Raw genomic sequence first — 14,657 nt, forward strand, 5'->3', positions numbered from 1 at the left:
AACTAAAATAATCTTTATGCTAAATTTGGTGCTTCTTTTTGTTAGCCAGAGGGATACACTATATCTATTTATACACATTTATTTAAGCAATTATATAGCTTAACTTACATTTATTCAGTTTCGTAATTTTTACATTTTTTATTATATTAGAAAATGAGTGATTTATTTCTTATTTACTAGATGGTTTTTTTAGTTGTGGTTTGTTTCAAGCTTTATTTGGATGCAAATTCAAATTAAATTAAAATGCATTCAAACTTCATTTTAATCTTTTTAATAAATAAAACTACCTTAAATGTGTGATACACATAAGAAAATTTTAAATCAAAAATGTTTTTCATTGAAAACTGATTTATTAAGCAAAAGGAAGGATTATCTGTAATTGGTGAATTGAACTAATGTTTTTGGTCCTTTAAGATTTTAGAAATAGACTTAGTAGATCTCATCATCTCATGCCTAGTTTTTATTCACAGATTGGCAGAGGAACACAAGCTTTCTTTCTTTTTCAACTCCCAGTTGGTTTCCTAACTTTGAATGAATGAGCCATTGACCTGAGCTAGCTGGATAAACTTGAAATAATCTAAATATTTTCTCTGCACCAAAAGAAGAGGCTACTACTGTCAAAAGCTGGTTTATGCAGTGTTGTAGTAGCCATGTCAGTCCCCAGATATTAGAGAGACCAGGTGGGTGAGGTAATATCTTTTATTTGACCAACTTCTGTTGGTAACAGAGACAAACTTTAGAGCTACACTGAGCTCTTCTTCAGGTCTGGGAAAGGCACTAAGAGCGTCACCGCTAAATACAGGATTGAACAGATAGTTTAGCGTAAGTAGTTAGCACGTACTCTAAGGGACCATTCAAGGTGAAGTGGCCTGTTAACATCCCTGTTTAGTGCACTGACAGAGCAACAGATGCAAAATCTGTACACAAATCTCCACTGCTACAATGATCAATACCCCTCGCAACACATCTTTTAAGATCCATGGGTTCTACGCATGTCTATCACAACATGTGGTGTTCCTCATCCGGTGCACTAAATGCCTAAGTAACATTGTCTGGTTTCAACCACATCATTCACTACGCTTTCAAATGAACTCACACAGGAAAATGATAAAAGACAAAAACACCCTGTCGCCTGTGGGTGAACACTTTCACAAATTGATCACTCTACATTTGACCTATAAGTCTTCATCCTCAAAGGAAGCCTTCACAATACTTTCAAAAGGCAAGCCTGGGAGCTTAAATTCTTAACTGCTAGACACTAAAAATCATGATTTTAATAAAGACACTGGATTTATGGCTTCTTACAACAATCTGTAGCCCACTAACCTCCTTTTTGTCCAAGGATTATAGAGGTGCCTAACGGACCATTTCACCTTGAATGGTCCCTCAAAATGTGCTAACTATGTATGCTAAATTATCTGTTTGATCTTCTATTTAGCTGTAACACTCTTACCTTTCACAGACCTGAAGAAGAGCTCTATGTGGTTTGAAAGCTTGTCTCTCTTAAAGCCAGTTTAGCACTTCAGCAAACTCTGGTTCCAGGTGCTTAGCAAGGGACTTCCACCAATTCAGTGATTTGATTTTCTTTGCAGTAAACCTGTACTGCTTGATAAATGATTTTAATTACAAAAGTTTGACAACCTGTGTTAAGACGTAATTTCAGATTTAATTTTAAATAGGTTTATTTAATCTAAATGAAAAAAATCCAATTTAAATAAAATATCTGATTTTAAATTTAAAACATCAGGGTTTTTTAGAAATAATTGAATTTTATCCACATTGGCATAGCACAAAGCATAAAGTCTGATCCTGCAAAATCTTACTCAGGTGAGTACTCCCATTGAAGTCAGGGCAGTGGACATCTTGAAATGGTGTTGGTGTTTTTTGTTAATTTATTTGTTTAGTCCCTTTTATCATAGTTGGAGGCATTAAAATTGCAATTTCCCAACTTTAGTTTTAATAAATCTTTATTCAGTTTCCGGAACATATTCTGTGAATTTCTTTTCTTATTTTTAGACTTGCCATTTAAAACTGTAGCCCACTTACAATATTCTATATAGTCTTTAATGAAAAGAGACACAAGAAAACCACAAAGAATTCAGGTATACAGAGACATTGGCAATCCTGACTCAGGAAAAGCCCCAGGCTGTGTTACTATGAAGACTAAATTGCTGCCTGACAGTCCAGATTGGAAGAGAGTCAATGTAAAATGATTGCCTGAGCAGGTGGGATATTAAGAATGCACATGTCACTAGACTGAATATTAGGCTATGGCTACATGCGATGGGGTAGACTAGGCCCAGAGGCCCCCTACTGGAAGCCTAAGGGTCCAGCCACATCTGTCCCAGAGAGGAACAGAAAAGAAGACCCCCAAATGGCCTAGAGTGGTTGCGAGGAAGCAGCCAATGAGGGATGTTTCAGAGAGCAGCCCAGCAGACTCACACAAAAGGATCTGCAGAGCCAAAGTCAGTGAGTTGCTGCCTGGAGCTGGAGGAGTGATGACTGTGTTCCTGGCTGGCCAACTGAAGAAACAGCAGGACCATGGACAGATCAATTGCTGGCAGACATTGGTGAAGCAAGGAGGAGTTCCTGGCTCGCCACTGGGGCTGAGCCCAAGACAGGTGCTGCCAGTGACCAGAGGAGCAAGAAGCAGCTCTTGGTTAGCTGCTGGGACTGAGTAAAGACTGAATCCAGGGCGGCCGAAGGAAAACAGTGTCTCCAGAGAGGAAGCCCTGTGGGTACAGCCCCATACCAGGGCTGGGACTATATAAAGACTGAGCCCGGGGAGGGCTACAGAGATACCAACAGAGCGGTACTGGGATAGGCCCCTGGTGGACTGTATACCTGGAAAGGGTCTGTTCTGTTTCACATACAGACTGTGTGTGACTCAGCTGGAGGGCTGAGTCACTGGAATCCCACCTGAGAAATCACCGACAGAGGTCACCACAAATGGAGAGAGTGCACCCCGTTCACTACACTAGAGAACTTACAGTGGCGCAGCTGCACTGATGAAGCTGTGTCGGTGGGAGAATCTCTCCCACTGGTATAGCGCTGTCCACATCGGTGCTTAAGTTGGCATAAGTTATATCGCGCAGAGGGTGGCAATCCATACCTCTGAGCGACATAACTTACGTTCACTTAAGCTGTAGTGTAGCCATAGCCTTAGGACTTGTCTATACTTACGCGCTGGTTCGGCGGCTGGCAATCGAACTTCTGGGTTCGATTTATCGCGTCTTGTCTGGACGCGATAAATCGAACCCAGAAGTGCTCCCCGTCGACTCCGGTAATCCTGCTTGCTGCGAGGAGTATGCGGAGTCGACGGGGGAGCCTGCCTGCCGCGTCTGGACCACGGTAAGTTCGAACTAAGGTACGTCGACTTCAGCTACGTTATTCACGTAGCTGAAGTTGCGTACCTTAGTTCGAATTGGGGGGTTAGTTTAGACCAGGCCTTAGAAGCCAACACACACCTAGAAGAACTAAATGGCAGGTGAGCAGAAGTGGATGAAGGCGCATAGAATCTGCATTGTTATGAATGAAATTATTATTATAAAGTTCCATGCTCTAGCTGAAGCAGAAGTTAGGAGCTTAATGCAGGAATCACTGGGTGAAATTCTCTAGGCTCTGTTTGCAGGAGGTCAGACTAGATTAGCGGTTCTCAAACTGTGGGTCGGGACACCAGAGTCAGGGCCAGCTCCAGGCACCAGCAGAGGAAGCAGGTGCTTGGGGCAGCCAATACAAAGGGGCAGCACTCCGTCCGGCATCGGGGCGGCACCTCCGGGTCTTCGGCGGGAATTCGGCGGCAGGTCCCTCAGTCCCTCTCTTCCTCTTTGAGCTGCTGCTGAGGTGCCGCTGAAGAGGAAGAGAGGGAGTGAAGTACCCGCCGCCAAAGTGCCGCCGATTGGCTTTTTAAATTTTTTTTTGCCGGTTGGGGCAGCAGAAAACCTGGAGCCGGCCCTGACCATAGTGGGTTATGACCCTGTTTTAATGGGGTCGCCAGGGCTGGCTTAGACTTGCTGGGGCCTGGGGTCAAAGCCCAAGCCTGAGGGCTTCAGCCCTGGGCGACAAGGCTCAGGTTACAGGCCCCCTGCCTGGGACTGAAGCCCTTGGTTTGGCCCCTTGGCCTAAGGAGATGGGGCTTTGGCTCCCCCCACTCACCCAGGGCTTGGCAGGCTCAGGCTTCAGTCCCCCGTCCTGGGGTCGTGTAGTAGTTTTTGTTGTTCAGAAGGGGGTTGCAGTGCAATGAAGTTTGAGAACCGCTGGACTAGATGATCATAATGGTCCCTTCTGGCCTTAAACTCCATGGCTCTGAGTATTGCTTACTGAATATTACAAAGGGATTTGAAGAAACAAGTCTAAGGACAGACCGATCCAAAGTCTCTGCTGATGCTCATAGCTTTCCAGTAGCAAAGAATGGAGCTGACCAAAATTCTGTCAGTTTCAGTCTGTTGCTACTTGGGAAGGTTATGAATAGACACTGAAGCAATTTATGAGGGAGGAGGACTCAGAACCAGACTCCTGAAGAGGGTAGAATAAAAGAGACAACCTCCTCCCACCCCTTTCAGGAAGCTGAGCAAAAGCCCAGAGTAGAGACACAACCTCCCCACCCCCTTCACATAACCAGGAGAGTCTGGGGTTGGAGGTTGGAACTGTGAAGGAAGAAACTCCCTTTTCCTTCCATAAGCAAGAGGTGGCTTCAGATTTATCAAATACCCGTCCAGAGGCTGAGGTATGGCTGCAGGTACGGCAGCATAGTAATCCCAGCACCATTCCCCTCCCAGTCACTAGAGCTTGGTAGCTGTCTCCTGGGCCTCACGTGGGTGATACCTCCATAACTTCTTATTGGCCTCTGGCTAATAGATGTCAGATAAGTTATTCAAGCCCTGTGATATCAACTTTTGTGCCTAAAAGTATGCAGCTGGAGCAGTCTTTCCGAGTCACCCTGCAAGTAAATGATCATTTTGCCTGAAATGGGAGGAAATGTGGAGGCCCTTAATTCCTGAATGGTTCATTTCAAAGAGATTGAATTAGCATGTACCGGGCAGGTGAAAAACAGGCTTTAGGGATAGTCTGTGTACCTCCTTGCTGTGCATATTAATAGGTGTTACTTTTCATGTTTCTGGCTTATTATAATTTCTGATTTAACAACATTTATCAGTTTAAGATCACTGCAGGGTCTTTAATGATTATAGTTACCGAAGCTAATAGTATGAGACTATTAAATAAGCTCTAATTGCTTCCTATTTATTTGTGCTGTTTTCCCCCATGAGTAACAAAATGTAATTCAGAGGTTGACTATTATTCTTTGCATTGTATTTTGTCTAAATAGATTTTTCTACCTAATTAAGTCTGAATGTATTTGTATTAAACTGCCCCTGCTTGATGAGGGGTGTGCGTGTGTGTGCGTGTGTAAAGCGTGTTTCGGTTTCCACCATCCATATTTTAACTGTTTAATTTCCATAGCTGTTCACCTAATATGTATCACAGCAACTGAGCCCATGTTTAGATACAGGCTTGAATAGCCTTCCAGTTGACTATAGTTGGAATCTAGTTACTAACAAGTCACCAGGAAGTAAAAAACTGAAAGAAAAGAATCAATGAAGGTGCTAGTCAAGGAATAGGAATTCTGGTAGCCAGTCAGATTAGTCACATTATTTATCGAAAAGCAGAAAAAGCCTACCAGAAACCATACAGTGAATAAACAAATGAATGCCCTCTGATTGGCTGATAATGGTTGTCAGCCAATCAAATGCTGGGGTTTGTGTTATTGCATTATTGTGCTCACTTTCCAAAAATATTCAAATGATCAAGCTTTGATCACGTGCACGCTCCCATAAGGTGAATTTATTTATATATTGTTTGTTTGTTTGTTTTGGGTTTATATACAGTTACATAAGAGTGTCTCTCCTGGGCTCAATAAATTAAATAATACAGCGCGGTAATACTTACAAATCCAAAACAGCGGCACATGTCTCCTTTCACCCCACGTAATCACCACCGTTCAGCACAAATATGGGAATCTAACTCTCCCCCCCAACAAAGTGTCACTCTCAGCCCTTCACAACTACCAGGTCAAACACATGGTCTTTGACTCCGAACGGCAACACATTCAGGCTAATTTGGACCGAGAAGAGGAGTGAATTCCAAAGCCAAGGACCCTGCTAGCAGCTCCCTCTTGGATACTCGGGGCCTCTCACAGAAGAGCCTCTCTTGATGTCATCTGCAGCAATAGGGCATGAGGAGACAGGCAGTCTTTCAGGATGGTTGGTCTCAGACTATTTCCAGCTCTTGAGGTGCTGCCACAAAACAAATAGTAAATAAGATAGCTTATGACTAACCCTTTCAACTCTACCCAGAGACCACTGCACATCCAGTGTGGTGTCATGAGCCCATGATGCTTAACAAGCACGGGTGGTTTGCATTTTCAGTCATGTTTTATGTGGGACTGGTCACTGATTTAAACAGCAGGGAGATACAGGTTCCTCCAACTTTTCCCTAGAGCACCACACAGTGGCAATTAAATGAACGCAGTGAGGATCTTGGCACCATGCCTGTAGACACAGTTCCATTGTTTGCATTTGATGAGGGAAACTTTGCATTCAGCCAGTGAGTAGGACAGTAGCCTAATTTTTGTAGGGATGATGCCACAGTTACTTAAAATATTTCTAAAATTTCCTAATCCTGTTTGCTTCCTCCCTTTGAACTGGAACCTGCTTATGCTTGAAAGAGTCAAAGCCCCAGAGGCTTATTCAAATCCACCTACTGATTATAAGAAATATGCTTGTCCATCTAGAGACCAGAGTCAAAACTCTGTGTCTCATGTGCCCAATCACAACTAATCAAACGTAGCTTGTGTTCCAAAACAGCCATCATCAAACATAAAATTGTTCCTGATGAATCCATAAAGTGAGACAGCTATTTGGGGGGTGCGGACATTGAGTAATTGGGATAATGACCTATCTGAGAAAATTGAGATCTGCTCATGAACTTCCTGCAAGCAGGAAAAAAGAGGTTAAATTCATCAGCTAAATTATTCCATGGGAATTATTTGCTTAGCTCTAGTGATTATTTAAATTACTCAAAGAACCAATTAGAATACAGGTAACTGCTTAAGATGCAGAGGGTGGGGGATGTATGGGTAAGGTTCAATAACTGTGCAGCATCCATGCATACTGACTGTCTGAGACAATTCCATTGCAGTATAAGATATTCTTCTTTGTATGAAGACTGGAGTATCTTAATTGTCAGTCAAATAATCCAAGTAGCAAAATGCCTGTAAAAAAGCTACAGGGTATTAGTAACTATTGTTTTTGTGGTATGCAAAGCTATAAATGATTGTGTGGGGATTGATTAACAGGTGAGGCCTTCAGTCAGTCTCAAGAGCTTTTATGAGCAAACCACAAAGCAGTAGACATTCCTATACCATAACAAACCATAATATAAAAGAGTAAATTACTGTTCTCCTGGTGAGATACTGACTGCCTTCTTGTGGGGGAAAAGTGGTTGCTGTTTCAAAGTTCCCTCATTTTTCATCTCTCAGCTCCTCCTTTCAGAGTGATCTGATGAATCTTCTTCTAATGGAGAGGTGTAGGACACTTGAGAGCTTTGTTGCATTTGCTCAGAGGAGGTGGTGTTTGGTGCCAAGGGGCTGGGGTTTTTCCCCTTTTCAGACCTTACAGTGAAGTCAATTCAGAGATGTGGTTAGGTTGAAATAATTGAGTGGAATAGGATTGAAAAAGCTAGTAAGTGCTCCAGGGCAATTCTTCAAAGTGAGTGATTGTTTGAGGGAGCTGTCTTTCTGGAAATGGAGTGAAGTGTCTAGACACACAAAGATAAATCCTGCTGATCTTACAGAGGTAAAACTTCAATTGACTTCATGTCAGAGATGGGAATCAGGGATAAAATCCATGGGCCCAATTCCATGCTGATGAAGTCAATGGGGTTACATAAATGTAACTCTCTAGAAGAAGTTGACCCCGTGGGAGGTTTACTTGAGTAAAAGCTACAGTGATTGACCAATCCAGGCTGTCAGTGATGTTTCTGTTTCATTTATGAGGGGATAATGTCAACATTTTATGGTCAGGTTTCAGAGTAGCAGCCGTGTTAGTCTGTATCCGCAAAAAGAACAGGAGTACTTGTGGCACCTTAGAGACTAACAAATTTATTAGAGCATAAACTTTCGTGGACTACAGCCCACTTCATGCATCCGAAGAAGTGGGCTGTAGTCCACGAAAGCTTATGCTCTAATAAATTTGTTAGTCTCTAAGGTGCCACAAGTACTCCTGTTCATTTTATGGTCAGTTATTGGTTGAAATTCTATTCTTGTTGTATGACATTGAGTAAATTTGACTAGCTTATAGTGTCTTTCAAAATTTTCATCGAAGTTGCTTTAAATTTCCCATAAAGGTCTGAATTAGCCAAAAAAAAGTAGATTTAAAAAAAAATACTGAGAGTATATGCTTTCATTATTTTTCCTTGGAGCAGTACTCTGCATTGTTGATAAATATGAATCTGTAGAATGACCCTTTATCACTATGACTTACCTCATTCAATGAAAATATAGCTAAATTGGTGGAAATAAGACAATGTAACTGGTTTCTAGAGAGCCCCAATATTGTTCTACTTTTAATGTGATTCAGATTAGAGAGTAAGGTCCAGCCGTTCTTCTCAGAGAATGAAAAACCTATTTTCGTGAAAAAATTCTTCATTTCAAAGTTGTTTTCATTCTAAAATGTTCAAAATGGGCCAGTGTTTTCTTTATTACAAAATACGTCATGAACTAAAAAATATGAAAATGTAATCTGTTATTGAAATTCCTGAAAAGGCTGCTTTTGATAAGTTTCAATTACAAATTTGAAAAAATAATCACTAAAGTTGGCGGTTTTCAACAATGGTGACTATATTTTTTGTGAAAACATTTCATTTTCAAAAAGCAATTTTCCCATTAAAATACTTTAGGAAGCAGAACTGATCAACATTTTTAAAGAAAATTCAGCATGGGGTCCTCCTTCGAGTGCTTGCTTATGTCCATTCCATATTAGGTGTGTGTGCTCGCCACGTGCACTGGTGCTGGAAGTTTTTCCCTCAGCAGTATCCGTAGGGGACTGCCTCTGGGTCCCTCTGGAGTGGTGCCCACATGGCAATGTATAAGGGGCGCTGCCAGCTCCCCCCACCCTCAGTTCCTTCTTGCTGCCAGTGATGGTGCTGGAACATTTGCTGCTTCGGTTAGCGTTGTTTCGTTCTCTGTTCTTGCGAACTTTCAAATCCTGTAAACTAGTTGCATATAGTTACTAATTTTCTTAGTTACCCTTAGTAGTCGTTCTCAAACTCTTTGTTAGTCCCAGACAGCACCCAGCCAGGGGTTGGGACATGCCCCAGTCCCCAGGCTTTAAGCCCTGCGATTGCTGCAAACGGCCTATGCCCGTCAGTGATCCACATACCAGCTGCCTAAGGTGCTTAGGCGAAGGGCACATAAGTGACAAGTGCCGTATCTGCAAGTCCTTCAAACCTAGGATGAAGAAGGAGCATGATATCCATTTGAAAGCGCTTCTAATGGAGTCAGAACTCACTTTGGCACCGGAGCAGTAGTCCGACTCCGCACCAAGCACCGTGGCCTCCATGCACAGTGCTCCCCTGGCACTGTCCAGGAGCCGGCACTGGTCTCCCTCCACAGCTCCGGTCAAGAAGCTGAAAAAGACTGAGGGGAAGATATCCTACCTCCTGCAAGGGAAAGGAAAGGGCAGGGGGAGACCCAAGACCCGTGTCAGGCAGCTCAACATCACCCTCGGGAAGTCGGGCCACAGTTCAAGTCTTGTGGTGCAGCCCATCCGTGGTTTGCCTGCGACTCCAGATAGCGGTGCAGGGCCCAGCCAGCTTCACATGCCATTGATGCCTGAAGCCCTTCAAGCAGCTCAGGAGATCCTGACGCTCCCCGTGTTGCCCTCGCCGGCTCCTGTGGTACCCCGGTCTCAGGGAAAACCCATGTTGGGACCTATGCTTGTGTCCCCGCCTCAGCGGTAGCATCCCCCATCGAAAGGGACGTCCTACCAGCGTTCACCTGCCTGCAGCCGCCACGCCTCAGGACTGGAGAGGCAGGCTCAGTGGAGCCCTCTTTCAGGGACTCGAAGCGTACTTCGCCGGTAGATTGGCACAGACCTTCTGAGGCATGCACCACCTGGCAAGAACTCCGGGACCAGCCCCGACCGTCTCCAAGGTACCGATTGGACACCAGAGACCGCTGATCATCAGGCCATCATCACCCATCTCCAAAAGGAAGGTTGCCCTACTCGGGACGATCCTCCTGGCAACTGGCCTGTAGTAGCTCCCGGTCCTGTTCGACGTCCCGGTACCAGTCGAGTAGTGTGAGGCATGGATTGCTGGGTATCCGATGCAGATCCGCCGAACGCCGTCACTCCCCAAGAGCCTGACCAAATCACTACAGTGGTGGACCGACCGCAGAACAGCCCTGGAAGGGGTTCCGTTCAACAACCCTCCGCACTCCATTGAGTTGGTGTCGGACCTTGGCTGGGGGGCACATATTGGCGTCCTCCAGACTCAGGGGATGTGGTCCCCGGACAAAGCGAAGTTGCACATAAATGTCAAAGAGGTCCAAGCAGTCCAGCTGGCGTGCAAAGTCGTTTTGCCCCACCAGTCGGGCAAGGTGTGAGTCCTGATGGACAACACAGCCTTGATGTTCTACATCAACAGGCAAGGGGGAGCGTGCTCATTGGCTCTCAGTCAGGAGGTGCTCCGTCTATGGGACTTCTGCATCAGCCACGAGATCCACCTGGAAGCTTGTCACCTTCCCAGCGTCAGGAATACGCTGGCGGACCAACTCAGCCGGGACTTCTCCTCTCACCACGAGTGGTCTCTCCATCCAGAGGTAGCCTGCATGATCTTCCAAAGGTGGTGAACTTCCCAAGTGGACCTGTTCGCTACCAGACAGAACAGGAAGTGCCACCAGTTCTGTTCTCTGCAAGGTCTGAGCAAGGGCTCCCTCTCCAATGCCTTCCTCCTGTCGTGGTCAGGGAGCCTGATGTACACATTCCTTGCGATTCCGTTCATCAGCAGGGCTCTGGCAAAGATCAAGAGTGACAAGGCGGAGGTCATCATGATCACCCTGATGTGGCCTAGCAAGCACTGGTTTGGCTCGCTCACAAGCCTGTCAGTGGCCCCTCCCTGGCCCCTGCCCAACCGACTGGACCTGCTGTCACAGGACCACAATTGACTCAACTAGACTGATTTACCTGGCCAAGTGGACTAAGTTTTCCCGCTGGGCTTCTGAACGGGGCATCTCTCCCTCGCGTTCCTCCATATAGGCTGTCCTGGACTACCTGCTCCATTTGAGGAACCAGGGCCTGGCACACTCTTCCATTAGAGTGTATCTCGCGGCCATCTCCACTTTTCACCCACCGATCCAAGGACAGACGGTGTTTTCCCATGACATGAGAGTCAGATTCCTGAGGGGGCTTGAGAGACTCTTCCCGCAGATTCAAGCCCCTGTCCTGCAGTGGGATCTTAACTTGGTCCTCTCTAGGCTCACCGGCCCACCCTTTGAGCTACTGGATTCCTGCTCCCTTTCCCACCTGTCGTGGAAGGTCGTGTTCCTGGTGGCGGTGACGTTGGCGAGACGGGTCTCTGAAATTAAAGCCTTGACCTCAGAACCTCCGTACCCGGTCTTCTACAAAGATAAGGTTCAGTTGTGGCCCCATCCAGACTTGCTGCCAAAGATGGTCTCCACCTTCCATATGAACCAGGACATCTTCCTCCCAGTGTTCTGTCCCAAACCGCACAAGACCAGAGACCTCGATGTCTGGAGGGCCTTGGCTTTCTACTTAGAACGTACCGAGCTTTTCCGTAAATCGATTGAACTCTTCATCACTACAGCGGCTAGGATGAAGGGTCACCCGGTGTCCTTGCAGAGGATTTCCAATTGGATTACCTAGTGCATAAGACCTGTTACGACCTGGCAGGAGTTCTGCCATCACCGATTGTCAGAGCCCATTTGACAAGAGCACAGGCGTCTTTGGCAGCCTTCCTAGTGTACATGCCTATCCAGGACATCTGTAGAGCCGCAACGTGGTCCTCTGTTCACACGTTTATCACTCCTTAAGCCATCACTCAGCAGGCCAGGGATGACGCTGAGTTCGGCAGAGCGGTGCTGCAGTCATCACTTCTGTGAACTCCTACCCACCTCCAAGGATACTGCTTGGGAGTCATCTACTATGGAATAGACATGAGCAAGCACTTGAAGAAAAGACAGTTACCTTTTCCGTAACTGGTGGTGTTCAAGATGTGTTGCTCATGTCCATTCCACAACCCACCCTCCTTCTCCACTGTCGGAGTTTCTGGCAAGAAGGAACTGAGGGTGGGGGGCGCCAGCGGCGCCCCATATACCACACCATGCAGGCGCCACTCCAGAGGGAGCCAGAGACAGTCCCCTATGGATAGTGCTGAGGGAAAAACTTCCGGCACGGGTGCATGTGGTGAGCACACACACCTAATATGGAAAGGTAACTGTCTTTTCCTCTCTATGGGATCCCAGGCATGGTCGTTATTTCAGAGCTTTCAAAACTTTAGAGATTCTAACAAAATTATTTTGAGTAGTCAGACTCTCAGTTATTTGTTAGCACTGGCTATTGACAGGTGTTGTACAGTTCAAACTTTTCAAATGTGAGAATCATCCTTTAACAGCCAAATTAGCATCTATTCCTTGTGCTCTTTTTACATCGCAGAAAGGACTATTTTTGACACAATGGATACATGCACCTTTCATCTTTACCAACTTTCAGGTTCAAATTCTATGTATTTATATTTTTCACCTTTTATATTATGTTCCTTTATGTGAGACACAAGATTGTTTCTTTGTGTATTTTTCAGTGGCTGTCACAAACCTTAGAGGTTTAAGCCACTGACAGTTATTAAAGTACAATTTACTTATTACAGCCAAACAGAAAAGCATATGGAAAAGGCAAACTGCATTAACATCTGCTGTCTCTTCTCCATCTGCTCCCTTGGCTTTGCTCTTGTCCAAACCTGCCAGAACTGCTAGTTTTCCAAGGAGCTTATGGCACGTGAACCATTTCTTCCACTAAAGTTAATAATTTGTTGTCCATTTTGATTAAACTGCAGAATATTTGCATTCTTTCTGATGCAAAACAGGCCTGTACAACAAGTTTTGTTGTGTTGGGTTTTTTTTGTAGTTTGAAATGTTTGGATGCGATAGGACAGAGGAAAATATGAAGGCTGCTCTATCGAGGATGGATTTTCTAATGGCAGCATCCAACCCTAAATGGTGCGATCGCCTCCTTCATTTAGTGCCTTTCCCTTTTTTCTTCCTGAGCATGTGTAATGAGTATTTAAAGAATGTCCAAAAATAGTTACAACCAACAGAGGAGATTTTTCGTATCCATTACACTCCGCTTCCATGGACTCTAGCCGGTCCCTGGTGTACAGGTGTGATGCCGGAAGCTTCTAAAGAACTAGTACAGGATGTCAACTCTGAGTGCTCTAGCTGACAGGTTAGATCACTAAGAAGAATGGAGTCACTTATTTTGACAAGAAGGAAGGAAAGAGAATCTGAAGCATTGTTTCTCTCTAATACGGTCAAGGTGTGACTTAACCTCTTGTAATTTTGTTTTTCATTTATTAGTGTTGTCAGTCTCATTATCATGATGATGATCGTCCTTTTCTATATATCATAACATTAGAATGCAGAGAGTGCCTGGATGGCTCTAACCAAATATCTTTTAGGTTTTACTCCTTGGTGAAACAGAACATGCTTTTCTTGTTCTTGGCTGCTTGTGTATTCTGAAGGTGCATGAAACCAAGTTGTATCTCTAGGATGAGCTTACTAAGAAATGGCCACCTCTTCTGCGTGTTTGAGGTGATCTTTGTTTGGCAATCATCCCTGCAGGACATGGAGTGTGAAGAAGTAGTAAGTTTCTTAGGACAAAGAGAACTTTATTTCTGACATGATATTAACAAATTCACAGGTATGTTAGCGTAGCCTGGCTTAATCCAGTATGTACATATCATTTGGAACGGATAATGAGGGCCGCTGTGACAGTATATGATATTTAGAGAATCATTAAATTAGGTTCTCTTGGAAAAATTGCAGTAATAGTAAGTAGCTCTTGTAGTTACTGTTACACAAGGAGCCTGGTACAGACAATGGAGTCTTGACAGCTGCATTGTATTTTGATGACATTGATCCAGTCATGCACGGTTCTTTTTCAAGTGTCATAAATGCATGTAGGTAAAAGCACTGAAAAGTGGTGATAACCAAGCTCTAGTGCTTCTGCTAACATGCTGGATTCTTAATTGGGCTTCAAACCACAAGGACACAACATGGAGGCAGTTCTGGGAGCATTGTTGAATTGTGCCAAAAAAACCTGATCCCTTCAGTTCAGTCTTGACGTTAACTGCGCCCCAATCAATTATCCTGGCTCTGAGGTGGACACTGCATTGAGACAAAGTTAGCCATTAGGGAAATACCTTCAGAATAACATTTGCTACACTTGCGTTTACCATTTACAGTGGTTTAGATAATCTGATTTGAAATAAGGCACTGTCCACAATTTTAGCATGAAAGCGGGATGTTTCAAAAGAGGAAGAAAAAGGTTTTTCAAATCTAGAGCCCCATTAGAGCCATATGGCTT

At 44.6% G+C, this 14,657-nt stretch overlaps 2 protein-coding genes across 2 annotated transcripts in view; one reads left to right on the forward strand and one right to left on the reverse strand.

Annotated features, from left to right (window-relative positions):
* Positions 1–11,981, reverse strand: part of LOC101954047 (large ribosomal subunit protein uL10-like) — a 30,026-nt gene extending 18,045 nt beyond the window's left edge. The window contains exon 1 of the mRNA XM_042861659.2: positions 11,843–11,981. Coding sequence (XP_042717593.2) covers positions 11,843–11,981 — 139 coding nt within the window. The remainder of the gene's footprint in view (positions 1–11,842) is intronic.
* The window catches only part of XYLT1 (xylosyltransferase 1), a 315,876-nt gene that overhangs the window by 144,910 nt on the left and 156,309 nt on the right, over positions 1–14,657 (forward strand). The gene's annotated exons all lie outside the window — the stretch shown is intronic.

Source organism: Chrysemys picta, chromosome 10, assembly GCF_011386835.1.
Source record: "Chrysemys picta bellii isolate R12L10 chromosome 10, ASM1138683v2, whole genome shotgun sequence".
NCBI classification, from domain to species: Eukaryota; Metazoa; Chordata; order Testudines; family Emydidae; genus Chrysemys; species Chrysemys picta.